We start from the raw sequence: 27,782 nt of genomic DNA on the forward strand, positions 1-27,782 counted from the left end.
AGGTAAAAAATATCTGAACTGGCACAACTTTAATCCTGGCTTTAAGCCATGATATCTAACAAAATAGGCATCGTTTGCATTAATATGATGGGAATCATGATGGAAATAAAGTAAAATATTGCATGAAATAAATGTGAATAGATTTTGAATCATTTTAAATATTTTTTCAAAACAGCAGTCATGGCCAGAGATTTGCACCGCATGATATTTTGACACTTTGACTAACAGAATAAATTCAATGGCCACTCAAAAGACCGTTTTCTGATAATTTGGGAAATTTTAACGGCAGGTTTAGATTGGAAAAATTGTTATGTTTTTAAATATTTCTATTCGTGAAAAAAAGAAGAAAAAAATGCTCAAATTAAAATTGAGTTACATTATTATAATAATAATAATAATAATAATAATAATAATAATAATAATAATAATAATAATAATAATAATAATTTACAACTTAAAAAATAGGTTTAAAAAAGTATCGTTTAATGCCTGTCTAATAAATGTATAGTTACATTTTTTAATCTAAAAAATAAACATTGTTTAAATAAGCCAAAACGCAACTCTACAGTTTAGCGAGAAATTCCGCCCAGTCCCGCATGAGTCACGTCGAACTATTACGTAATGACATCACGAGGCCTGGGGGGGGAAAGGCGGAAGTCAAGACACAACAAACAACAACTTTAACTTTGCGTCTTCCACTCGACGACTAGAGTTAATAAGGAGGTTTAAAGGACGATTTAACAACAGCAAATTATACACAACGAAGCTCTGCTGGGCTTTGTAGTGCCACAGACCTCCATAGGTGTTCACAACTCGCAGTAAAATGTCTTTTCTAGGGCGGATTTTCGGTGGTGGAAAAAGTCAAAAAGCGGCGACACCTGAAGATGCGATTCAACGGCTGCGAGCGACTGAGGAAATGTTGTATAAAAAACAGGAGTTTCTTGAAAAGAAGATTGAGCAGGAGTTATTGACAGCCAAGAAAAATGGCACCAAAAACAAACGAGGTGAGACAAAATTCTATATTTTGCTGGTTCGATTGTTGACCAAGAGGAAGGGTAGGGTTGTCCTGGCGACTGCCTGTTTAAAATGTGTTCGTTAAAACTTTTTTTTATGAAAGCTTATAAATGTTTAAAACGTAATCAAACTCCTTCAACGCCCAAAATTGGGCAACACGGAATGGGCCACAGACACGTGACTGCATCTGATTCAAGGGTCGCATTATCAACATTGATGCCAGCATTTAAAATAAGAGGTGTAGAGAGTACTAATAATTCCTACTTAAGTAGAAGTATTGTTACTATTTTATAGTCGTAATGTATGTTTTTGGAGTCAAATTGTCTATTTTAATGTCATTTTGTGCATTTTTGTTGTTGTGTATTTTTCTGTCAATTTCTTTTTATTTGGAATGATTTATTTCTGTGTTCCTTACCAATGTTTGTTTTACAATTTTATGAAATCAATAATGTACAATACTTAACAGTGACACGTTAAAATGCTGATTTTTGTTATTTTTATTTGACGAAATCAAAGCAACACATCGAGAAAATAAAAATAAATGAATGATATCATAAAATGATACTATGGTAATTGACTATTAAAGCTATTTAATTCTATAAAGTGATCAATAAATGCATCCAAGTACTGGGGGTTGATAGTGGATGTGGTACATCATTGTATATTGATGATTTGCTCATGTTTGTCTGGGTTTTAAAGTTCTTCTTAAATTTAGTTTAGTTTGTTCACATGTTGCTGAATGTGAAACCTGATTTTCATTATTGCTGCCATCCTGCTACACTTGCACCATCAGCATTTGATTACACTCACTAGTTTAACTCTGTGGGTTTATTAGACCCTGATTTATTAGCTTAATTCCCAGTAGTTGGGACCATATTATCCACAATATCTACATGTTTATATTGTTTTGCTGTCGTGTGGTTGGATGATCAGTCCTCTGTGTGTGTGTTAGTGAACAAACAGTTCTAAAACCTTGCAGTTCAAGTAAATCTGACTCTAAAGCTGCTAAAACTCGTCTCACATTTTAGAAATTGTACGTGTTGTGTGTCATCCAAAAGTTGTTCTTATGAATCCTCTGTGAGATTCACTTATAAACAAAACGTCAGAGGTAGAAGTTGTGGCTCAAAGTTTTGTTTCCAACTCCAACAATAACAAATTGTTTGTTGACAAATGCTCCTACTTTTAAAGCTTATACTACGAAGCTAGATAATTATATCCTGGATTTATCTCAGTTAGCGGGCTTCACCTAACCAAACATTGTCTGTCAGACAGAAGCTGTACTACAAATCTAGATTACAACATGCTAAGTTAAGCGTGTTGATTTCAGCCTGTCTACGTGCGCACTCTTGCGACAGAGGTGGAGATTACAGCGTCAGACCAATCACAATCACAAAGAAACTGTAGAGCAACTTACGTCACAAGTGAAGATTAATTATTTAGAAATATGAAGAATTAAAATCAATAATGCACACCAAAAACAACACTGTTGCTGCGGTAAAAGCAGCAAGGGATGAATGCAGTAATTGATGAGTGTTAATGCTTAAATTAGTGAGATTTTCTCACTTTCACTTTTACCTTGTCAGTGGCTCTGATGCTGCGTTTATAGAGATCAGCCTACATCATAAGGTGGAATATATTTATATTTTATATTATCTTACAGGACTGAGGCTCTCAGCATCACCACAGAATACATTAATTGATTAATTAATTAATTGATCTGTATGAAAACGCCCGATGCACACAGGCTTTATCAGCTGACTTATTTTACTTTTGTTCAAGAGAACTGATTGGTCAGGAGGCGGGACTTTAACACTCGCTATGATCTTATCCAAAACAAAACCTGCCCCGACCAGGTTAGTTTAGTTGTTCAGCCTCAGTTACCATGGTGATTTAGCTCCGTAAGACGTTAGCCAGCTTTGTAGTCCAGCACACACTGATTAAATCCCGGAAGTTAGAGTGATAAGAGGTAATCTAACTTTGTAGTACAGGCCCTTTGAGTAGAGAAACTTTATTGATCCTGCCGTAGGGAAATTTATTGTCAGTACAGCTCAGATTAGATAAAGTGCAATAAAAAAAAATTCAACAGAAGGCAACTCACAGAAAACCCAAAAGACACATGAAAAGTAATACAATAATCGAGGCTATTATAGAAATAGAAATAGAAAAAATAATATAAAAAGTATCAAGAATACAGATATATACATATTAACAGGTGGGGGCAAGGAGAAGTGTCTCAGACTGTTTTATTGTACAGTCTGACAGCGGTGGGGATAAATGACCTGCGGTAGCGCTCAGCCCTACACTGTGGGTGTGGCCATTTTCGGCCAAAAAGGAAACTGTTTTCTCACCAAAACAGCCAAAGTAGAGCCGAGCTCACGGAGTCACTGTAATAAAGGCAGTTTATCAATATCTTTAATACACTTTGTGTTTTATTGAGAGAACATATTTAATGTGACTCTCTTCCAGCAACTCAGTCAGTTATAGGCATGTGTACATTATTATTTAATGTATGAGTGGGGTCCGATCAAGTTAAACATTTTACTTTATTTTATATATTTTTTATATTATGCATTGCTGGAATGTTTTTAATTGATTTATTATTTGAAGCATTGATATTAATTTATACAATTGCAATGTTTTAATTTTAGTGAGACACTTATTACACATTCATGGCCTAAATGCAATGGGACTAATCATTTGCATAATCATTTGTTTTGGTTTATTCCGTGTTTTTACATCAGTTCTTGTGTTTCTTCTTCTCCAGCCACGAAGGACAGTGATTTTCTAACTTGATGTCATTTTTCTTCTGCTTTGTTTATCATGTTTCCTCTCACATGCTGTAGCCACTCCCACTTGGCTGTTATCCAGTGTTTCCACTATTGTTTTGTCAACAATTTTCAATTTGCCATGTTTAGTTTCACTCATTCCTATTCAGTGCTATAAAAGATTTGTATTATTTATCTTCAAAAAAATGCACTGCAATGAGGCTTTCAAAATAAAAGAATTAAAGTAAAAACCACAATTTTTTTCAGATTTCCTTCCAGCTGAGAACCACTGATGGCTGCAGTTTGAAGCTTCTTAAGTTATTATTTTATGACCAAAAAATAATGGAGATCAGAAAATTAATTTCACCCTCGTGTCGTGAGGTTCCACATAATCCCATTCCTGTTTAGAAATGATGTTTTCAGACCAGGAATAGATTTAATTCCTGCCATAATTTGATCGAAGTAGACTAATCACCTGCTTTTTAGGGAAGTTACCTGGGAGCATTTATATGATTACAATCAACCATGTAAACTTTTCTGTGTCCTATTCTATTTTTGTTTTCCGAGCGTAGCTGCCCTGATGGCTCTGAAGAGGAAAAAGCGTTATGAAAAGCAGCTGGGGCAAATCGACGGCACGCTGTCGACCATTGAGTTCCAGAGGGAGGCTTTGGAGAACGCCAACACCAACACAGAAGTGCTGAAGAACATGGGCTTTGCAGCCGACGCCATGAAAACCGCTCATGGAAACTTGTAAGTCCATCATCCTCAGTGGAAAACCACACAATTTCCTTCAGACGCTGCTTTAAAACTGCTTAAGACGATCAAAAAATTGTAAAAGTTTGACGAGGAAAGTAAAAGCACTTCCATGCATCCGTCTATGGCAGTGGTTCTTAACCTTTTCAGCCCGTGACCCTAAAAATAAATGTGCCAGAGACTGGGGAACCCCACCGTACCTGAGGGTGGTTGAACACAGACATGAACATTGAAGAAGTAATTAAAAAAGTAGGAACAATTGGTTTAAACTGGCAAATAATAGGCATGGCAAATTGTGAATGTGGTTGATTTGGCAAAAATAAACATGAAATACAGTGAAAAGGGGTTAAAAGTGACAATAATGGGTCAATGTTTGTGACATTAGGTGGAAAAGTGGTGTAAAGGGTTTATGTGACGAAAATGTTTTGAAAGTAGAAAAATGTGCAGAAAAGGCATTGAAATTTCATGGAGAAGTGACAGAAATGAGTGTAATGTAGCAAAAATGCATTTAAAGGAGCAAAAATATGGCAAGAAAAAGTGATGAAAATAGGTAAAAATATGGCAAGTTTGGTGTAGCTGCAGAAAAATGGTAAAAATAAGCAAAATGGACTCAAATTGTTTAAAAAATATTCTTAGTTTCTTGAAGGCATCTGGGGACCCCCCTCCCAGTGTCTCGCGACCCTAAATGGGGTCCTGACCTTGAGGTTGAGAACTCCTGGTCAACTCCTGTACATCAAACAATGTACCAAACTTTTCAAACAATGTCAAGGGCTGTGTTGGAAATGTCTAACTAACGTACTATACGCGACAAATTCAGTGAGTATATACAGTCTACTATATACTGTAAGTATGATTAGGATGATGAGCGTTCCCACTAAAGTATACTTCCAAGTTTCCCATGATGCATTTGGAACCTACAAGGACAAAAACCAGAATCACATTGAGGCTAAATATCTCTGATGATTCTCCATCTTTGAAAGCTCTGAAAACATTGTAAATGAGAAAGTGATCAAGTAGAATATCAACATGTCATCATTTGATTCATAAAACTCACAGAAACACATTTTATTTTCACATTTTGGAGATTTTTGGAGACCCTCCATTTTGCTACTGACAAAACTTTTTATTAACTTCAAAACAAAAGTGAAAACCAAGCGCTACTTGATACTATCTAATGTGAGCACTACATACTCATTTTGATATCAGACATGTTATTTACGTTAGTTTGACATTTACAACACGGCCAATAAGACAGTGTTTACAGTGGAGATCAAAACAAATTTTTGTGCAGCTTTTTCTTTTTTTTTCGAGCAAATGACCTTCAGTTTATTGATGGATGAGGTCGACACTAAGGATAATTATCATCTCAGCAGCTTCAACTCTTTTCTCTTTTTAAACCATTTCTTCCTCCCACAGCCGTTCCTCCTGCATTGCTGAACTAAACACCAGAACGCACACGTTTCAAACTCATGGCTGGGGGGCCAAATCAGATCCAATTAGGTCTGCAGGAGAAAGTTAAAATAACAGAGAAAACATGAATCATAGTATGAGTATGAAACATGAAACTCAACAATATTTGCAGGGTCTCACAGTTTTCTCTTCGCTCATATCGCATGATTGATGTAATTTTTCTTACAAATTTTTTACAAAGTCCATTTTCCTCAAGTTATTCCGTAATATTTCCCTTAATTAAGTAGAAATTGGTCAGAAAAATAAGTTAAGATATCTTATTGTATCCTGTCTCAGGTTCATTAACTTTATCTTAAAGGTAGGGTAGGGAATTTTTGAAAGCTAGCACGATTTTGAATTGTAGCTTTCCGGATGGCTCCGCCTTCATCTTCCTCCCCCCTCCCCTTTGTGCTCCGTCCTTCAGTCACGTGCACGAGCAGAGCTGCTGCTGCACATCTAAGCTCATCATTTGTATTGCGTAGGAACTTTGTCGTCTCGTGTCTCATTCAGCAGTAAATAAACACTAAACTTTATCATTATATATGTTAGAAAATATGAATAAAAACTTTGTTTTAAGTCCGTCACCGGTGACGCGCTTTGAGTGTGAGCTCGTGCACGTGAGGTGTTGAGAACGAGCAGGTAGACATGATTCGTTAAAAAAACGGTTAGTTTTAGTTATTACAGGTTATTACAGGTTTACAGCTGCTACAGTTGACAGATTTTCTTTTCAGAGCACATAAGATCCTTATTCCTATCAGGGCATTTAGAAAATTTCAACCAAAAATGTAAAAAGTGTATCTGGAGAAAATCCCCTACCTTTAACTAAAGTGATTCAATCTGAGATGATCTAATCTAGGCTCAGATTAGTTTTCCTTAGCTTTGCTGTTGTAGGTTGAGGGTTAAAGCAGCTGATATATTAGTATATGTGCTGCTGACTCTGGCTGTGAATAGATGGAATGTCGACTGGGAAGTAAACACTTGATTGGATAATGGGTGAGATCAGCTCAGCTGGGAGAAATGGGATGAGCACAAGAAAATCATCTGAGAGACTGGAGCGGGCGTTAAATTGTCTTTATTTCTTGGAAACATGGTTCTCCTCTTGCCTCACAGTGACATCAACAAAGTGGACGATCTGATGGATGAAATCAATGAACAGCAGGAAATAGCCCAGGAAATCTCAGACGTCATTTCCAGACCAGTCGGCTTTGGAGAGGACTACGACGAGGTGAGATCAGCTCATCAGCATTTCTTTCTACACACGAGAAACAACACAGATGTTGTATTGAAGTTTAGTTTTTCATCAGCTTTAAACATTTTATGTTTGGATTCCATGTGAAATGTTTACGGGCTGTTTTATTTATTCTGCACATCATTAAATTGAGTTTAAAAAAATAAAGCTAGTGTCACATCCTAGTACACATTAAGTAAACATAGAAAAGAAGCCCACTAGAGAACAACTTAGGAAGACTTTAAACCACACATGGGCACCTGGAGGCCACGGGGACCACATATTATCCACACTCTAATTTTGTGAAAGTAAATGCACAATATAAAAAAAAAATGCACAAAACTACAGCAACAGCTCCCAAAATGATTATCTTTAACTTACAGAAAAATGCATAAACGGACGACAAAAATGTGCAAAAGGATGAAAGAAAATATAAGAAAAATGCACCAAAGGAGGACAAAAATACACAAAACATCAGCAAAAACACACAAAATGACTATGAAAACACACAGAATTGCAGAAAAAATGCACAATGGGCAACAAAAATGCCAAAATAATAGCTAAAACACACAAAATAACTACAAAAACATACAAAATTACAGAAAAATACACCAAAGGATGACTACAATGCAAAAGCGCAGATAATGACTATGGAAACATACAAAATTACAGACAAATGCACAAAAGGACAACAGCAATGCACACAAGAGCAACAAAAATGCACAAAACAACAGCAAAAAACACAAAATCACTCGGAAAACATACAGAATTGCAGAAAAATACACAAAAGAAGAATAAAAATGGACAAAAGAAATACACAAAAGGATGACAATGATACACAGGAGGACAACAAATACACAAAACAGCAAAAATACACAAAATGACTGAAAAAAGTAAAGAAAATTACAGAAAACAGCAACCAAAAAACACAACAATGAGAGGAAACCCTACAACATGTGGCCCTTGCATCATCAGACAATCACACATTTGTGGCCCCTGCTGTGATAAAAGTTGTTTGTCTTCTCAGAGGAGGAGCTGGAGTTCTACTCTGAGCTCCTCGTTAATTGCTCACTACACTTATATTTTTCAAAATAAAAGAGCAAAGAAAATGTATTGTTTAATACAAAGGCTACAGTGGACTCATACTAAGATCTAAGTAAAGTGTTCACTGGTTGTGTGTGAAACTGATTCTGGCTGTTTTGTTTTTCTTCTTCTGTGTTTTTTAGGATGAGCTCATGGCGGAGCTGGAGGATCTAGAACAGGAAGAGTTGGATGCAAACCTCCTGGAAATCAGAGGAACGGAGGATGTAACTCTGCCCAGCATACCATCAACTTCCCTCCCATCAGCACCAGGTACCGACCCCCGGTCCCAGGTCTCCTCCACATGAGGAAAGTCTGAGTCACATCTGTGTTTTCTGTCCTTCTCTGCTCCTGTAGCCAAAAAGAAGGTGGAGGAAGACGAGGACGACATGGCAGACCTCGAGGCCTGGGCAACGAACTAAGACTTTATGCCAATAAATAAGAAGTCTCTGCTAGGAACGAAAACGACAATGAATGTTTGTTCACAGCATGTGTTCTTAGACCTAAAAACGTATGCGTACTTGTCAGGGCTGGAGTGTGGAGACTCAGGACGATGCTTGTTTCTGACAGGGGTTAAAGGTGTGTGTGTGTGTGGGGAGACAACAAAATTACAAAATCATTACTACAAACCAACAGAACCTTTAGCAATCCTGCAGGTAAAACCTTTTATTTTAAAATTTGGGATTCTTGTCGAGCTGGAAACGATGTTCAGGTGTTTTTTTACAGTCAAAGCCCTTTGACTTTCCTTAAAATGAGGCTTTATCTTTATCTATGGACAACAAAAATACAACAAAATGTGCCAAAGGATGACAAATATGCGCAAAACAACAGCAAAAACACAAAAAATAACTGAAAACAAACACAATTACCAAAAAATATCCAAAAGAACAACAAAAATGGAAAAAAGAGCCACAAAAATGCACAAAAAAAATGGAAAGAACACACAAAATTACTGTAAAAAAATACACATTTACAGAAAAATATGCAAAAGGACAACAAAATGGCAACAAAAATACACAAAATGACTATTAAAACATACACAATTACAGCTCAGGTGGTTTTTCACAGTCAAAGGCCTTTGATTGTCCTTAAAACAAGGCTTTATCTTCACCGCTTTATACATTCGTAATGTGCCTGAATAATAATCGTGAATAGTATGTGTTATTAAATTTAACAGGGCCTTTGAAAAAGAAACATAAACAGTGACGGTAGAATCCAAAAACAACCAAACAAGTTCTTCTTCTTTAAACTTCCTGTTAGAAACTATGATCTGTGTGCGTGCGTGAGAGAATGTTGACTTTCAGCCTTTTGAGCCACAGTGACTTCTCTTTATATAAAATGTATTTTTCCTTCAGCGTCACATTGGTCTTCCACACTCCACGGTTTCACACATGCTAATCACAGCAGACTAAAGTCTTCTTCATTTAAAAGTGGCCTTTATCTTTTTCTTCCCATTTTTTTGTTTACACCAAAAAAAACATTTAAGTTTATAGTTTTAAAAATTATGCAGGTTGGAAAGTTTATCCACACAACTGTTGGGATGGTGAACAGTGGATCTCAATAAAGTTATATTGAAGTTGATGTGTTTTGGAGATGTTTTCAGTGTTTCTTTTATAAAGCTTTACCATAATATGTGATTTTAGCTCCAACTGCAACGTTAACTATTGTGTAATTACAGCTTGTGGCGTCAAATATTTTTGTTATAAAATGTGCGTAATGTTAAAAAAAAGTTTGTCTTCTCCTCCTCGAGCTGATTTTATGAGGAAAAGCTCTAGTGATTATTTTGCAAAAAAAATTACAACTAATTTTTTTGTCAAAATAAAACTAATTCCAACCAGAAATAATTTTTTTCACCTCACTAAAATAAGCTGATCGGAAATTAAGGTTTATCATCACGTACAGTTATTTTTAAAATTAACTTTAATTTAATTAAAAAAAGAAAAAATACATTTGCAAAGAAAAATATTTAGTTTATAATAAAAAGAAAATGCTGGGTATGTCAAAATTTTTTTGAAGTATGTCACATTGTTGACCTATACACTATTATGTTATACATACATTTTATAAGTAAAAGACATAAAGATTTCACCGCATGATATTTCAGAAGATTATCATCATCAAGCCTAATTTGAATGAATATTATGATGGTAATAAAAATAGAAATACTTTGAAATCTTATACAGGACTATAGAATATTTAAAATAGAGCAGAAAACATTTTTTTAATAGATTTAGAGTAATTTTAAAGATTTTTTTTCAAAACAGCAGTGATGACCAAGTAACAGAATAAATTATAGAAGTAATTTAGTAAGTAACTTTTAAAAAGGAAACAAAGTGAGCGCATTTACACTAAGTTACTACATATTTGGTTACTTTTTAAACTAAAAGAAATGCAGTTGGACAAAATATTTAGGTGTCACATTATTGACCCATGAATGTGGACACAATTAATTAAAACCCCCAGATGTTTGATGTTCTTAGTCATTTTTAATGCTGGTTGTTTATTAATAATAAGCAGCTGTTGCCTAATGTTGAATGGTGATTAAATATTGTCATAAGAATGTGAAGAATTCCCACACTAAACATGTTGGAGCGTGCTCCAAAATTAGCTCCAGTCTAGTGTTTCTATGTTTAGGTATATCACTAATGCAAAAAAAAAAACCACACACGTACACACACAACCCTATTTTGTACTTATCTGTCTTTATTTCTTTTCTTTTTCTTTTTAATCGAACACTTCAACAGTAATATTTAAAATATACAAAAGAGAAACAACTAAAAAAAAAACAGAAAACAACGTTAACCCCAACTGACAAAAACAATGTAACTTTGTCATTTAAAGATCGATATGATGAGGTAGAATTGTGTCTTTATTATTCAATTAAAAACAAAAACTTTTTCAATCAAAAAAAAGTTTACTTTTCATCAAAAGTAAATATTTTCTATCAAAGAAAAAAGTGTTCAAATGCAAAAAATTAAAAAAATTGAGAACCAAATATTTGCATTTGAACACTTTTTCTTTGATTGAAAAGGTGTTTTTTTTAAATGATTTTATTTTATTATTGATTTATTTATTTTTTTAATAATAAAGACACAAACGCACTACCTATATGACCCAAAAATACACAAAATAAAAATAAATACGAATACAAACCCTTCGGTTTTTACTGTGTTAACGCTCAGATTGGTCATTATTCTAAGCAGCACATCTGTGTGTTTTCGTCTGTTCTAAACTGACTCAGTCCAGACAAATCTTGCCCCAAAAGGTGGCGACACCACCACTCGGCCTGTGATTGGCTACCGTCTCAGAACGTAAGCTATACACCAATCAGGGGCTCTGCCTTGGGGGCGGGTGCTCTGGCGTCCAATCGGAATCCAGTACAGGTTCGGGTTGGATCGGCCCCTGTCGTGTAAACTCGTCAGAAACGTGCCTGTGAGATAAAAAGCAAGGCGTCATGTTGGTGTCCCTCCCTCTCTGCCTCTGTCCGTCGGCCAGGCTGCTGCTCCGCTCACCCCCTCAGCTACACAGCACCACCAAACAAAAACAGCCATGTCTGAGAAACTTCCTTACAAAGTCGGTGAGTTGTGACGGCTATGTAGTTTCGTCTTGTGCACGTATAAAATTTGAGGACGTTTTTTTTTTTTTTCTCGTCCGCGTAACATCTAGCGTGCCCTGCACAAAGTATGAATGTTCCTTCCAATGATTTAGTAATTAAATATGCTAAATTATTAAGCATATATTCACTTCTTCACATTATGAGTTTTTTAACGCGCCAAGTCGTGTGCTAACATCAACGTTAAAGAATGAATCGCTTTATCTAAGCGCCTTGCGAGGGCGGGATTAGTCAGAATTGACGCCATGTTGTTTTGGGTATTGTAGTTCTTTGTTTAAAGCTACGCCTGCCTAAACGACGTTGTCGCACTTCATTTCCCATAGTGCTTTGCGTAGCAAACTGACTGATAGGAACAGGCAGTGCAGCCGGTACTCCACGTGGTGTTATGAGATTGAAATCTACATTTTGTGTATTAAATTAAAATTTTATGTACTTGATTAAAATATATTACTACATCTAATGTAGTAATTGATTCTTTTCAAGCTTTACTTTGGAGATTTTAAATTATTAGAAGAAAAATAGAATTAAATGCTTTAAATGTCGTTACACACAAGGTTCAACGGAATTAAGAGACAACTCGTGTGGTGTAAGATACAGAGAAAATAAAAAGAAAGTTCTGTATTTACTAGAGGAGCCACTAAGATGATAAACATATGTAAGAAAAATACAACTAAAACCACTTAAATTGTTTTTTATTGTATGTTTTACAATATTATTGTATAAGTGTGTGCGATGTTTGTTCATCTTAATCAACCCAAACCTACTTTTTCTTTTATTTTCATGATTCATCTCTAATTGGTTTTTTTAAATGAACTTCTCCAATACTTATTTGAATCCATATGAAGAGTTAAACTCACACTTTATTTACATACGTTACTTTTGTTTACCACCTGCTGTTTCCCAGCTCAGTGAGCAGCAGATGTTGTTGCACAATGTCCCATGTTAAGATAGGCCCCGGGGCAAAGTTCTCACATTTTTTTGGACTTTCTACAATCAGGGTTCACGAGTGTGTAACTTTCCCTCAGTCGACCGGTTTGGACTTGTTGGCAAGTCACTCATTTACTACCAAAAGCCATTCAGTGCGTCAACTGCCCGCTCCTTGAAATGCACTTAAAATTAAACAAGTTTGGTAATACCTATTTTTGCAGCATAAATTTATCTTTTTTATTTTTCTAAATAGGTGTTTAAATGACACTCGTAAGTCAGTGGACAAGATGTGAAGGCACAAACTAAGGAATCATATAAAATATATTATAGTTCTTAGACATACCATGTATAAGAGTTTAAAGGATGAATTACGCAAGAACATTGTTCATAAATATCTAATAATTAAAAGTGGATTGACCATTTTAATTTAGTGCTTCCTTCTTGAAAAGAAACTGACCCTTTGAAGTCTGAACCTTGGAAACCACCCACTTTGATCCACCGTATAGTTTATGTATTAAGACATAGTTCTTTTACAAGCATTCAGCCATTGTTTGTTTTCTGTTAGTGAGCAATCCTGCCAATAACTTTAACAAATAAAAGATGATTTCAACAACTGTATTCACGTTTTCTTTATATCTTCAATTTAGAGTTTATTACCAATTATTTTGTAATTGGCATGAAATTGAACATCTCTCTAATAAATCAAGGAAGTTCTGTGTGTGTGCGAAATGAATATGTCCCTACAGTGTGTCTGATGGAGCTGAAACTTTAACAGCTTCCACATGAGCCTGTGTGTGCATGCATTATTTTGGACTTATTTGGTATTGCAACACATTTATTTTAATTTTATTTTGAACGCGGGGTAGACCGGACATAAGATGGGGAGGGGCGTCCGGATAATCTCTGGCTCTGTACTATGAACACAGCCCCGCAAAGTCCGTGTAAACGTGCACGTTTATAACCTAATGCACACCTTGGATCTACATGCTGCATGGGCACACAGCCATATAGAGTGAGTTGCGATAGGACCTGCAATCCGTTTCTGCTGGTGCCAGTGTTACCTGGTGACAAACTACCTGCCACGTGCTTGATCTTCGCTGTAGAAAATCGTTCAGAAATAACACGTCGTTTCATTAACACACAGGGAAGGGATAAACATGCAAAGTGGAAATACTTCGTCCTCTTTAGTTTTTAAATTGTACCTCATTACAGCCACCTAACAAAAACACTTAAAGATGTGCAACCCCCCCTCCCCCAAAAGTAAAAAAAAGATTTTAAATGACAAAAACACACAAACATGCAGAAAAAAAAGACACAAACAACTTATTGGTGACTAGAGCTCCTGAGGGCCCCTCACATGGTACTTTGGGTCCGCTGTCACCGTATTGGTGACCCCTGATCTAATCCTTTGATCATGTGTAACGATTATAAACTTGTAATCAAACTAATCGATCTGTTGTGATTGGTTGTCCTCTAGCTGACATCAGCCTGGCTGACTGGGGCCGTAAAGCCATCGACATCGCTGAGAACGAGATGCCAGGGCTGATGAAGATGAGGGAGCTGTACGCTCAGTCCAAGCCTCTGAAGGGAGCTCGTATTAGCGGCTGCCTCCACATGACCCTGCAGACCGCCGTGCTCATCGAGACGCTCACCGCCCTCGGCGCAGAGGTGACCGTCAACTTATTTATCTGTGCAGAGCCACACAGGCTTCCATTCAAGGGCCCAAAGACAAAGTTAATTCATTAAAGCAGTGGTTCTCAAACTTTTTTGGGGGGTATTAACCACTTTGAACAAAGGTGAACTTTCAAGCCCCCAAAATAATCTTAAATGGACAAATGACACATTTTCAAATTCTTATTGAAGTAACATGTTTTTTGTAATACATCAAAAAGTAAACTACACTAATCACTTAAAAAAAAAAAAAAACAAATGTAAAAGTGCAGTAGTCAAAAATACAGGTAATAACAAAACATTGTTTGCAATCTGTGACAAAAACGGAAATGCATTTTTAAGTTGGCTGTTGAAAGTCTGTTTATTGTTCCGCTCCATGTGAAGTAGATACCGACGTAAATCATTATTTTTTTTTTTTTAACCGTTATTCGACTTGACATTTTATTCCCGGCCTCATATCTAAAGCAGTCTAATGATTTCATGCTCTTTTAATTTCTGCTACATTTTTAGGCTTCTTATTATTACTTGCTTTGTTAAATTAATGTTATTGATCTTTATTGTCAATGAAGATTGCCATATTAAAAGTTTCCTCCTGTTTAGCACACCTGTCATGTTTCTATCCCCCATCAGGGACACTTTGATAACCACTGCATTACATTAACCCCTAAACAATTGTTTATTTGGGTTTTTATTACTGTTCTAAAATGATTTCACATTTTGTTGTTTTTATGAGATTTGAAAGAATATACTTTTTTTTTTAACTATTCACTCTTCAAAGGCATTAATACATTTTACTCTGGTAAAACCATCTTTCCTGCTCATTTTCCTGCCGAGGTTGCTTTATTTTAGCAGACCTATATTGTTTTGTGCCTTTGTTCAACAAGTCCTGAGTAAAAAGCACATTTGGTCCTCAAGGCTGTTTCTGTCCCTTTATCTAATTAGATTTATCAGCTGGACCAAGGCTGCTGTGCATTAACCTTCACTCAGCGCACACAGGCTTCCTCAGTGATGCAAGTTTACCTGATATGAATCTCTAAAATATAGATCTCTGAACATTTAAAACTCTTGATTCTGAAATTTTCAGTTAGAATAGTGTAGCTTTTCTCCTAAAGGCCCAAAAATATGTGAAAAAATTAAAGATGTTCAATATTGGCCTTTTGCCAATATTGTCCAGCACTAAATTTTCGATTTCCAATTTTTATTGCTACATAGAGAGATTCCCTTCTTTTTTTTTTTTTTTTTTTGGCTCTAGTGGCCTTTATATGACAGTTGCTTGACAGGAAGGGGGTGAGAGAGAGCAGGGAATGACACGCAGGAAAGGGTCCCAGGCCGGGAATCGAACCTGGACCCGCTGCAGGTGAAGAACTACAGCCTCCGTACATGGGGCGGGTGCTCAACCCACTGAGCTACACACCGCCCCAGAGATTCCCTTCTTACCAACATATTAGCTCAGATTAAATCTCTCAATGGAAATAATGGGTTAATCTCACTTTTAATGTGATGCCCACTGGATGTATTCCTCAAATGTGTGTAATGTATGTGACGCATTCTATTCCAAATAAGCATCATTGCAAAATAAAACTTATTCAGCTTCAGTAAAGGGTGCCACGTTGTTTTCATTTTCTTCAAGTGTCAAACTACATCACATCTGGCTTTTTCGATATATAAAAAACAATACTGATGTCGACCGATATCACATTTTATGATATATATCAGTGAGCCAATAATATCAGGCATTTCTAATAGAACACAATACAAACCTTTAAAAACTGATTTTTGGAAAGAAAATGTTATTTTCTTGCCATTTAAACTGTAGAATAAAATGACTTGCGTTATTCTTATTATTACTCTAAATACTAATAAAACTTTATTTTAATTCCTGAGGAATGAAAGGAGAACAATATTAATTTTATTTTTACTTCAAGCCAACATCTTTCTAAAATACATCATATTTTTTGTATTAAAAACAACCAGATTTAATACAACAAATTAATGCATTTGATATGTCAAAATTGTTTTTTTTTTAATGCCCCTCGAGGCGTTGCAGCCCAACTCTGTGTTGTCGCTGTGTCATGAGGTGCAGAGAGAAACTGCTGGTGGTCTGCACTGAGACTCTATGCCATGTGGAGGACTCAGAGTGATTATCACCATCTACATTCACACACTGAAAGCTGCGGTTGTTCTGATGTCCAGAACTCTGTGTTCATCTGACCCATCGACTGACTGTAGCTTCATCCTCTTTTCTCTCCCAGGTCCAGTGGTCCAGCTGTAACATTTTCTCCACTCAGGATCACGCAGCATCTGCCATCGCCAAGTCTGGCATTCCAGGTAACGGTCATTCCAGTCTCTCACCTTCGCTCTGAGATGTGGGTTGAACTTTGGGATCTTTCACAATGTCAGATATGGCAGACAGTCTCAGTCCCATAAGCACGAATTATCAACAGTCCATACAGTGGTGAAGAGGATCAGGAAAAGAGAATAGGTGTTAAAAGACATTAAATTACATGTTTTGTGATTTTTTTTTTTTTTTTTTTTTTTTTTTTTTTTTTTAAGGTGCTCGAGGCAAACATTTTTCCATTGAAATTTGTGGCGAACGATGGAGTTGGGTGATATCACAGGGAATACTGGGAACCAACTGGAACAAAATCCAGTCAAGCAAATCATATAACGTAAAAACAGTTCCATTCAATTTTAAAGAGTAACTAAACTCCAACCCCACTTTTTTCTGCCTAATACAGATGTATTTGGGTATAAAATGTTTATTAATCTTTGTCCCACTCTTCACATTTTAGTAAAAGTATGTACTACTGTCTAAGGGTTGAACGGCAGGTATTACAATTTAATTTTGCTATTGGCTGAAACAGATTCTTTAAGATTCCCATGCATCGTCATCTTTCACTGTTGGCCCCGCCCCTCCTATAAAAGCTGAGAGGAGGGAGAGCCCTCAGTGAGCATTGATTGACAGCCAATGAGGAAGTCAACTGTGTTTCGTGTGCTTTGATGTTTTTGACTCTTTGCTTCTATACAGAGCAGATTCTGGTCTAATCAGAGGGTTCATCAAGCTATGTGTGTATTTACCGACACATCTATGCTATGTGTTTGTATTCCCGTCTGTCGTGCGAGTGTAGAGTGGGCGTGTCTTACTGCTATAGCAGTAACACCCATAATCGAGGCGTTTTTTTGAATTTCTGTCCTAGTGGCAGCTCAGCAGAAAACAGGGGTTTAGTTACTCTACATCTTTATTTTGAGCAAATGATCTTTAATTTATTGATCTACGGTCTTTGTCTTCATTTGATAAAACATAATAATTTCCAGCAGTTTTCAGTAAAATGTTATTGAACACGTTTGTTTTGATTTGTTCTGCACTTGCATTCATAAAGGTCTAAATGTGGCCTCAGGAATAGAAAAAGTTTAAAAGCTCATTTATCTTTTACGCCTAAAAACAGTTGCAGTTTAGGTGTTGAGCGTGCAGTAGATGACGTTTACGTCTCTGCTCCTGCAGTGTACGCCTGGAAGGGTGAGACGGACGAAGAGTACATTTGGTGCATCGAGCAGACGATTTACTTCAAAGACGGTCAACCTCTCAACATGATCCTGGACGACGGAGGAGATCTCACCAACCTGGTCCACCAGAAGTACCCCAAGCTGCTGGCAGGTGGGTGGGCACAGGAAGGAGGGTCGCACACTCCCTGCAGCTCGAGACATTTCACCTAAATATAAGATAAATCCCTGTAGCTAAAGCTATTGGCTGCTGATTTCCTGCCCCTCGAGGCGTTGCAGCCCAACTCTGTGTTGTCGCTGTGTCATGAGGTGCAGAGAGAGACTGATGGTGGTCTGCACTGAGACTCTAGACCACATGGAGGACTCAGAGTGATTATCACCATCAACAGATTCACGATAAGAAAATACATTTATTGTATGTTATTCATTGTCAATGGAGTGTTTACAGTAGAGATCAAAACAAACTTATGACCCTTCTATGTGGCTTAAAGCTTTAAATCCAATGTTTGTTGGTGTTGGGATATTTCAAAAGTTGTGAATTAGGACTGGGCAATATATCGAGAGTCGAGATTTCTGTTTTGGAGATACGGAAAATTACAATTTTGCCTATAATGATATATCAATATTTTATAGCCATTTTTTTTTATCAAAATGTTTGTTTTAGGAGTCACCGTTTTTGTTACTTATCAGAACAGCATGAAAAACGCAGTAGGATGATACTCAGTGTCATAACCCAGACCTTCCCCTAAACAAGCCACATTACAGAACTCACTCACACGTGCTGTCCCTTTGAGGAGAAAAAGACTAAAGTGGAACATACGGCGTAGCTGTGCATTTGTGGCATTTTGAACCAGCAATTTTTTCCAGAATTGTTTTTCTAATCAGACTTTGAGTTAAAAATAGAGATTTATATTGTATATTGTCTTCTGGAGAAGAAATATTGTGATATGATTTATGGTCTATATTGACCAGCCCTATTGTGATATGATTTATGGTCTATATTGACCAGCCCTATTGTGAATTAGTTTAAAATCTTGGATGAGGCTTAATGATTCCATGAACTCCTTGTGTCAGGTATCCGTGGTGTCTCTGAGGAAACCACCACAGGCGTCCACAACCTGTACAAGATGTTGAAAAAAGGTGAGCTGAAGATACCCGCCATCAACGTCAACGACTCTGTCACCAAGGTAACCAAAGGATCAACTGTTCCAACCTTTTTGTTAACGTGCTGTGATGATGTAAAGCTAATTCTCTTTCTCTCTCACACAGAGCAAGTTTGACAACCTGTACGGCTGCAGGGAAAGTCTGATTGACGGCATCAAGCGAGCCACAGACGTGATGATTGCGGGTAAAGTGGCCGTGGTCGCTGGATACGGAGACGTCGGTAAAGGCTGCGTTCAGGCGCTGCGAGGGTTTGGAGCTCGCGTCATCGTCACTGAAATCGACCCCATCAACGCTCTGCAGGCTGCAATGGAGGGTAGGAGCGCTGACCATCACAAACATGATACAGTCTGAGTAAAGCTTTTGTCCCTTTAAAGCACATGTGCCAAAATCATGGCCTGGGGGCCAAATCCGGCCTTTTGGAGCATCCAGTTTGGCCCCACAGAAAACATGTATCATTGTGTGAATGAAAGTCAACATTATTTGTGGGGACTCGCAGTTTTCCCAGTGCTTTCATCACATGGCAGTCATTTTAATGTTAACTGTGGGGGAAAAACTCAATTTTTACAAAATCCATACAATTTCCTCAAGAAATTACATATTTTCCTTAATAAAAAAGCAATTAGTCACATTTAAAAAAAAAAAAAAAAAAAAAAAATTTAAATTGAAGACTTTAAGACTGATATCAGATACTCTTCGCTTGGGTATTGTTGGCTTCTTACATATTTTGTATTTTATGTTTGTGTGTAAACTCGGGCACAGTGTTGAAATTACTTATTTTCTTGCATGAAATCTGTGTCCCATTGGAAATCAAGCTGCTCCGTATTTGGCCCCTGAACTAAAATTAGTTTGACACCCCTGATTTAAAGCCCTTAATTCCCTCATGTGTCGCTGCAGGTTATGAGGTCACCACCATGGACGAGGCCTGTAAGGAGGGAAACATCTTCGTCACCACCACCGGCTGTGAGGACATCATCATGGGACAGTAAGTCTGAGACAATCCAACGGCTAACTGCAACATCAGCAGCATGCTAACGTGTGTGTGTGTTTTGTGCAGTCACTTTGAGAACATGAAGGACGACGCCATCGTTTGTAACATCGGTCACTTCGATTGTGAGATCGACGTGAGCTGGCTCGCCAAAAACGCCGCAGAGAAGATTGTTGTGAAGGCACAGGTGGGAGGAGTCGCTTATAGAGCAGAGACGTGTATATGTTTATATATTGTATATGATCAACAAAGGGTTTCGGTTTTTGTCATTTAGCATATATTCTTATTTTGTTTTTATGTGTAGGCGTTTTTGGAGTCTTTTGTCTAAATTTGCTTTTGTTTTGTATTTTTAGTCATTTTGGTTTTTTTTTTTTTTTCCTTGTGTGTATGTTCAGCACTGAGAACAATGATCAATCTGAGCATACACAATTTTGTGTTTTTTTGTCATTTTCTTTTATTTGATGTTGTGTATTTTGTCACCGTTTTGCATGGTTTTGTTGTTTTGTGTGATTTTGGAGTCATTGTTTTGCATGTACTTTATGATTGTTTTTTTTTTTTAAAGATGTAAAACTCCAGCTGAGGAAAGATAGATATATATGTATAATTGTGTGGTGATGTGATTTCCTGCCCCTCGAGGCGTTGCAGTCCAACTCTGTGTTGTCGCTGTGTCATGAGGGGCAGAGAGAGACTGATGGTGGTCTGCACTGAGACTCTAGACCACATGGAGGACTCAGAGTGATTATCACCATCTACACTTGGATAATAACAACGGCAGAAACTGTTAATCCTCACAACTACAGACCTGTTAGTTTGAAAGTATCCTCCGCTTCTTCTCCTCCTCCGTTAGGTTGACCGTTATCGCTTGAAGAACGGGCGCCATGTCATCATCCTGGCTGAGGGTCGATTGGTCAACCTGGGCTGTGCTATGGGACACCCGTCATTCGTCATGAGCAACTCTTTCACTAATCAGGTACGCTGCTTTTACAGCCGACATGTTCCTTATAAACACAAGAATGTCATTTACAATTGTGGAAAATCAAGTCCCTACGATGTAAAGAATGTAGATTTCACGCAATATTACGCAGAAATCCCTCTCGTGCATGTTTTGGGGCAATGTTAAGCATGTACACAATATTATTCCCTGGAAAACAGGAGACGTATGTAATCAGTGCTTCGCAGGATTTTGTGGAAAATGAGATGGACCAAACCCTCACTCAAATGTTTTGGGAGCAAAACTCACATTTCTATTGTATTTTTACTAGGGCTGTATACATTTTTTTAATCTTTTATGACTGGTATATTTGTCGTTTTGCATGTTTGTTATTTCGTGTATTTTTGGAGTCATTGTTTTGCATTTACTTTCGAATCGGGTCTTTTTTAAGATGTAAAACTCCAGCTGAGGTAAGATGATGATAGATATATATGTATAATTGTGTGGTGATGTGATTTCTTGCCCCTCGAGGCGTTGCAGCCCAACTCTGTGTTGTCGCTGTGTCATGAGGGGCAGAGAGAGACTGATGGTGGTCTGCACTGAGACTCTAGACCACATGGAGGTCTCAGAGTGATTATCACCATCTACACTTGGATAATAACAACGGCAGAAACTGTTAATCCTCACAACTACAGCCTTGTTGGTTTGAAAGTATCCTCCGCTTCTTCTCCTCCTTCGTTAAATCGACCGTTATCGCTTGATGAACGGGCGCCATGTCATCATCCTATTAGTAGATTATCACCATCTACACTTGGATAATTAGATTATTTGTTTTTAATGTAGTCCCCACACTAATTTTTTGGTTAAACAGGTGTCGTGGTTGATTTTTATTCTGATATGTCCTATATAAATCCCGTCAGGGTTCAGTTTGATGAGCTCAAAGGACATAAATGTGGAGGGAAATAAATAAACTTGTATTTCTGACGTTCAGATCTGTAGATTTGTTTTTTGTTGAACTGGATTTAATCTTTTGTTTCTATTCAAATCATTACCTGAATATGAGCTAATATTTCCAAATAAATGAGCATTAATGTGATTAACTCCATTCTTACTGTCATTGTCTGTAGGTTTTGGCACAGATTGAACTATGGAAGAACACAGACAAATACCCACTGGGGGTCTACTTCCTGCCAAAGAAGGTGAGACGTTTAAACATTTCACATAAAGCTCCTGTAGGTTGCTTTTAGCACTGATGCTAATAATAATAGCTTTAAAATCATTCATGAGCTGACCCTGTATAATGTTATATATATATATATATATATATATATATATATATATATATATATATATATATATATATATATATATGGTTTACTGTACAGTGACGTCGAGCAGAGACAGTTTAAGTTTTAAGACTGTTTAACTTTGTTTGAAAAGCACAATCTACTTTACAAAATACCAGATGTGACCACAAACTGTTTAAAAGCCTGAGCACAAATGCGTCAAGTGTCACTGCAGCTCTGTGACTTATGAAAGTACACGAGTACGATGCTGCTGTGGGTAAAAGATAAAATCTTCATCTTCAGGATCTTTGTTTATTCTGAAGGTTTTAGTCTGTCAGTAAAACAAATGAAAACAAAAAGGAAACAGATTTAATCAGAAATGCTAAAAGCATTAAATATCTTAACTAGACAACGAATGTATTGCCACAACAATGTCGGTGGAATGTAAAAATAACCTGCCAACTTGTTTAGCTGCATGTGTTTATTGTCAATGAACACAAGTTAGTATGCATTACTAAAAGATTAGAAATGCTGTTCATTCCCTGTAAGTACGGCTACAAATAACTTTAAGTCACTGAGCATTAAACAATTGTTTAGAGTCAAATTTAAATACATTGTTCAAGGCAATATCAAACCCAGGATCTATTGATTATTGATCCAAGGAAGGTAAAAGCAGACTGATCACACTGAGCTAAAGCTGCCTGTACATGTTCTAGGGTAAAAATCCCACTTGCTGTAACTGCAGGATTAAAGCTTTAACAGCAGTTTTTCCTCAAAGTTCATTAGCAGTAGCTGTTACACTCTTAGACCTGCAGCATGACAGGGTCACTTCAAAAATGTATATAATTGTATTATGTCAAAATGCAACCTGTAAATAGATTTGTAGAGTAGAAAGTGGTTAAGAAGTGGCAGAGTTAAAATATGGTTGGCAGAATACAAAAAATAAAAATTGAAATTAATTTGGGAATTAAAAGTGGTGCTTTACATTCCCACAACTATTAAAAGCTCTGCATTGATTGGATGGAGAAATCTGTTTTGCGATGAAGTCATCTTTACCAGCAGGTGTCAGTATTTCACCCTAAAAGGGTTGATCACAAAACTCAGAACTTTTTAAAAACTTAAAAATATATATTTTTTTTAAGTGTTTGTTTTTAAAAATGAACTCCTGCATAAATGACCTATGTTGGTAACTTTTTGGGGCTGTATAAATACCTGCAGGAATAGGGGTGTGAATGAGGAGGAGGGAATGTTGTCACAATGGCATGAGCTCATGTAGGATTTGAGTTATTGAAACTAAATTCTTAAAAGTGAGCAGTTATATTAATTTGGCGGCGGTTGATTAAACTAAATGAGTCAAATCTGCTTCATAAAAGTAAAGCAGTGAGTGAATTAACTGTTTTATGTGTGTGTGTGTGTGTAGCTGGACGAGCAGGTCGCTGCTGCTCACCTCGACAAACTGGGAGTGAAACTCACCAAGCTGTCGGACAAACAGGCCAAGTACCTGGGGCTCCCAGCTGAGGGGCCCTTCAAACCAGATCACTATCGCTACTGAGCCTCCCGCCGCATGGGAAGGAGAAGAAGAGTGGTGGGGGCGTGGCCAGAGCAGGGCGTCACTGCAGCACTTGATGTGTCTTTAAGCTGCCTGTTAGTGTTTGTACGTAGACGAATCACATGAAATCATCTACTGGTGATAAATGCCTTTAACTGCAGCTTTAAATCCTCTGAGGAAACAAAGTTAAAACTCAAGCTTGGTTAATTTAATCCTGATTTGGTTTTTGTTTAATCGCAGCTTCAGAAACACTTTGTTCACCAGTCGTTAAATCTACAAACCTTCAAGTTTTTTCATTAAAGTTAATTTAGTGTGGAGGTGATTACCAACGACATGTCAGCACTTACTGAGCCCTGCACTTGCATTGAGGAAGTAGGAAAATACTGACTGTTTTCACTGCTTATCCAACAAAACATGTTCAGCCTCCCAAAAAAAAATAACACCAAAGCACATTTTGTTCTGCTTAAAGTCTTACTTTTTTTGTGCAATTTAATTTCAATGAAACGACTCGAACCTGAGCAACAAACCTTTTTTCTGGTTCTCTGTTGGCGTCTGACGTTGGTTTAACTTTCAGAGTTTATCTCATCTCAGCTTTAAACGGTTACAAACACGTACAGAGTTTACCGAACCAACAAAATAAAATATAAAACATGGTGATTTTGTGTTTTCATTATTTTCTGTGTTATCTGATGACCAACGTCTCATAACGAGACTTTATTCATTCTCATGCAAACTTATCTAATGTTGCTTTAAATAAGGTTCTGTGCTCCTCACCGTCGAGTTTCTGCTTTATGACCGTGGAAAGGTTCCTTACAGAACAATGACTCTATGCAAAGCTATATGAGCACATTGATGCCAAAATACAGCTAATCATTAATGTCTCCTATTGTTAGAAGTGTGGTAAAATGGCCTCTATAGCGTAAAATAATCCTGTTTAAATACAGCAGTCTGCAACCAATATTCTCAAAGAAGCCATTTTGCCTCCCCTCACCTGGATTCAATTCCTTCCGGAGCCGGAAAAATACCTTCTCAATGAAGACTGTATAAAGATTATATCAAATATTATATAAGCTTTTTTTTTTTAGTTGTATTTGTGGGGCTACAAAAAGAAAATAACTTGAGTTTGACAACAATCATGTCAGTTAATACTAACTACTGATTTCTTGCAACATATCAAGCATGCATATTGGCAGTTAAATATTTCCCCACACAACTTTTTTTTTTTTTTTTTTTTTTTTTTAATCTTAACAGGGTTTTAAAACTTAAGGTTAGCCACAGGTGCAATAAAAGTTTATGGTTACTAGTTATTGCACAATGTGATTTTTTTTTATGTTAAATTGTTTTTTCATTTGTCTGTCATTTATCATTAATACCCTCTGTAAGAAATAACTTTTTTTTAGCTTTTGGGAGTCATTAAAAGAGTCGGAACCACATGAGGCTCCAGAGTCGCAGCTTGCTGACCCCTGGTATAGGGTTTGTCTCGTGACATGAAAAATTTGGAAGACTGACAGGACTTTGTGTAACTGAGAGGGAGAAAACAGCAGATTTGATTTGTGTTTTTACAAAGTGAAAAAGGATCATAGCTTAATAACTCGATAAAACTTAATCAGGCCAAATTTAAGGTTCCCAATGTTTGCCCTGAAGAAAGTAATGCGAGTTGAATCCTTTTGTGTTCATAGTTTAGTCAAACATCTTCCAGAGCTTTAAAATTGCAACTTTTTTCATTCATAGCCAGACCATAATGATGATAAATGAGCATGTCATGCCTTTCCTTACATCAAAGTACATGTTTTGAACGTATGGGCCCAGTTTTAAATCCATCCAAGCAGATCAGCATCGGGAAGCCTTTATTTTTTTCCTAAATGCTAAAGATAAGCAGCACTCATGCATTAGTGTTTACATTATGGTTACCATCCCACCTCATGAGAGCTTTAATTCCATCAGCGAAGCAGCTCTGACAGTGATTTAAAGCAGTGTACGTCTGTCAGACATGCTGCTCCCTGCACATCAGGTTCCTGTTGCCTCCTCTAATTTAATATATCTAAACAAACGCCTCCTCTGCTATGGGGGCGGGAACCTGGAGCTCAGGATCTTATCAGATTAATCAGTGTAGGGTCTGATGTGGAGACTAAGGCTGCATCGTGTACGACACTAAACTCTCAACTGTCTTCACATTAGAGGCGTTTCAACAGCTTCCCATGTTCAGTATGTTTTCTAATCCTGCTCAGGATCATCACAGAGAAAGCACTTTCTGCTCAAAATTAGAGCAAAAAAAAAAAGATCTGCTCAAAATAAACCTTTTACACTTTTTTTTTCATGAACATGTTCAGAAAGAAAACAAAGTCCTCCAAATTCAAGCATAATTCCATCCATCCATCTTCTACCACTTATCCGTGGTTGGGTGGTGGGGGCAGCATTCTGAGCAGGGAGGCCCAGACTTCCCTCTCCCCAGCCACTTTGTCCAGCTTTTTTGGGGAATCTTGAGGTGTTCCAATGCCAACCGAGAGACATAATCTCTCCAGCATGTTCGGGGTCACCTACCAGTGGGGCATGCCCTGAACACCTCACCAGGGATGATATCCTAACCAGGTCCCCGAGCCACCTCATCTGGCTCTTCTCAATGTGGAGGAGCAGCGGCTCTACTCCGAGCCCCTCCCAGATGACTAAGCTTCTCACCCTATCTCTAAGGAAAAACCCACCCACTCTACGGAAGAAACTCATTTCAGCCGCTAGCACCTGGAATCTTGTTCTTTGGGTCATGACCCAAAGCTCATAACCATAGGTAAGAGTCGAAAACCAAGATCAACCGGTAAATTGAGAGCTGTGCCTTTAGACTCAGCTCCCTCTTCACCACGACTGATCAGTGCAGACCAATCCGCTTGGCATCTCCAGCTGCATCCTTCCCTCACTTGTAAACAAGACCTCAGGATCTCATCCCTAACCCGGAGATGGCACTCCACCTTTTTCCCAAACCGGACCCCCTCAACGCCCTGGCTGCACCTAGAAATTCTGTCCATATAAATTGTTAACAGAATCAGTGACAAAGAGCAGCCCTGGTGTAGTCCAACCCTCACTAGCAACGACTCCGACTTACTGCTGGCAATGTGGTCCAAGCTCTATGACCTGTCCTAAAGGGATGGATGACCCTTATTGGGGGGTCTGGTACCCAGAGAACCCCCCACAGGAATCCCAGAGGGACACGGTCAAATAACTTCTCCCAAGTCAACAAAGCACATGTGGACTGGTTATGCAAACTCCCATGAACCCTCAAGGACTTGCTGAGAGTGTAGAGCTGGTCCACAGTTGCGCGACCAGGACAAAAATCTCATTGCTCTTCCTGAATCTGAGGTATGACTATCAGGCGGACTTTCCTCTCCAATACCCCTGAATAGACCTTACCAATCGCCCCTCCAGTTCTTACTGGCCCCGAACCAGAGGGCAATAAGAATTACCACCCCTGCCAGACATCTCTCACGTGTGGCAACTCCTCCTTGAACTTCCACCTTATTGTGGTGGAGGGGTTTGAGTACCCTAATGACCCCAAGAGACAGCTATGTTGTCTGGTAGGGTCTCCCATAGCAAATTGGTCCTGGGGGAAGGGTCAAATAGAGAGTGGTTCAGAAACATGAAGAGGAACATCAGTGTAAAGTGTACCCTGCCCGAAGCCAGGCCTGGGGATGGGGCTCATATGCGAGTGCCTGGTGACCAGGCTTTTACTCGTGGAGCCCGGTTGGGCCAAGCACGAAGCAGAGACATTGGGCCCTCCACCACTGGGTTCACTACCTGCAGGAGGGAGACATAGGGTTGGGTGCAGTGTGGATGAGGCGGCAAACAAAGGCGGGGGCCTTGGCAATCTGAGCCTTGGC

General features: G+C 37.8%; 2 protein-coding genes and 4 non-coding genes across 6 annotated transcripts; all 6 read left to right on the plus strand.

Moving 5' to 3' along the window:
• The first annotated feature begins 617 nt into the window (after nt 1-617).
• Nucleotides 618-9,158, plus strand: chmp4ba (charged multivesicular body protein 4Ba). Its single transcript, XM_028446375.1, has 5 exons — nt 618-1,004; nt 4,352-4,529; nt 7,092-7,206; nt 8,436-8,562; nt 8,647-9,158. Exons 1-5 carry the CDS (start codon nt 824-826, stop codon nt 8,709-8,711), a joined length of 666 nt encoding a protein of 221 aa, XP_028302176.1. The 5' UTR covers nt 618-823; the 3' UTR covers nt 8,712-9,158.
• A 2,554-nt stretch (nt 9,159-11,712) lies between these two features.
• ahcy (adenosylhomocysteinase) lies at nt 11,713-24,573 on the plus strand. The gene is made up of 11 exons (XM_028446344.1): nt 11,713-11,866; nt 14,307-14,497; nt 16,753-16,828; nt 18,003-18,155; nt 19,076-19,188; nt 19,271-19,478; nt 20,060-20,147; nt 20,220-20,337; nt 20,998-21,120; nt 22,209-22,280; nt 23,788-24,573. Exons 1-11 carry the CDS (start codon nt 11,839-11,841, stop codon nt 23,917-23,919), a joined length of 1,302 nt encoding a protein of 433 aa, XP_028302145.1. The 5' UTR covers nt 11,713-11,838; the 3' UTR covers nt 23,920-24,573.
• On the plus strand, nt 16,526-16,658 carry LOC114464139 (small nucleolar RNA SNORA17). Its single transcript, XR_003674164.1, has one exon. It is a non-coding gene; the product is annotated as a small nucleolar RNA SNORA17 (small nucleolar RNA).
• Nucleotides 18,259-18,391, plus strand: LOC114464137 (small nucleolar RNA SNORA17). The gene has a single exon (XR_003674163.1). It is a non-coding gene; the product is annotated as a small nucleolar RNA SNORA17 (small nucleolar RNA).
• Nucleotides 20,774-20,906, plus strand: LOC114464135 (small nucleolar RNA SNORA17). The gene has a single exon (XR_003674161.1). It is a non-coding gene; the product is annotated as a small nucleolar RNA SNORA17 (small nucleolar RNA).
• LOC114464136 (small nucleolar RNA SNORA17) lies at nt 21,600-21,732 on the plus strand. Its single transcript, XR_003674162.1, has one exon. It is a non-coding gene; the product is annotated as a small nucleolar RNA SNORA17 (small nucleolar RNA).
• Nucleotides 24,574-27,782: the final 3,209 nt, after the last annotated feature.

Source organism: Gouania willdenowi, chromosome 5 (assembly GCF_900634775.1).
Source record: "Gouania willdenowi chromosome 5, fGouWil2.1, whole genome shotgun sequence".
In the NCBI taxonomy this organism is placed as follows: Eukaryota; Metazoa; Chordata; class Actinopteri; order Blenniiformes; family Gobiesocidae; genus Gouania; species Gouania willdenowi.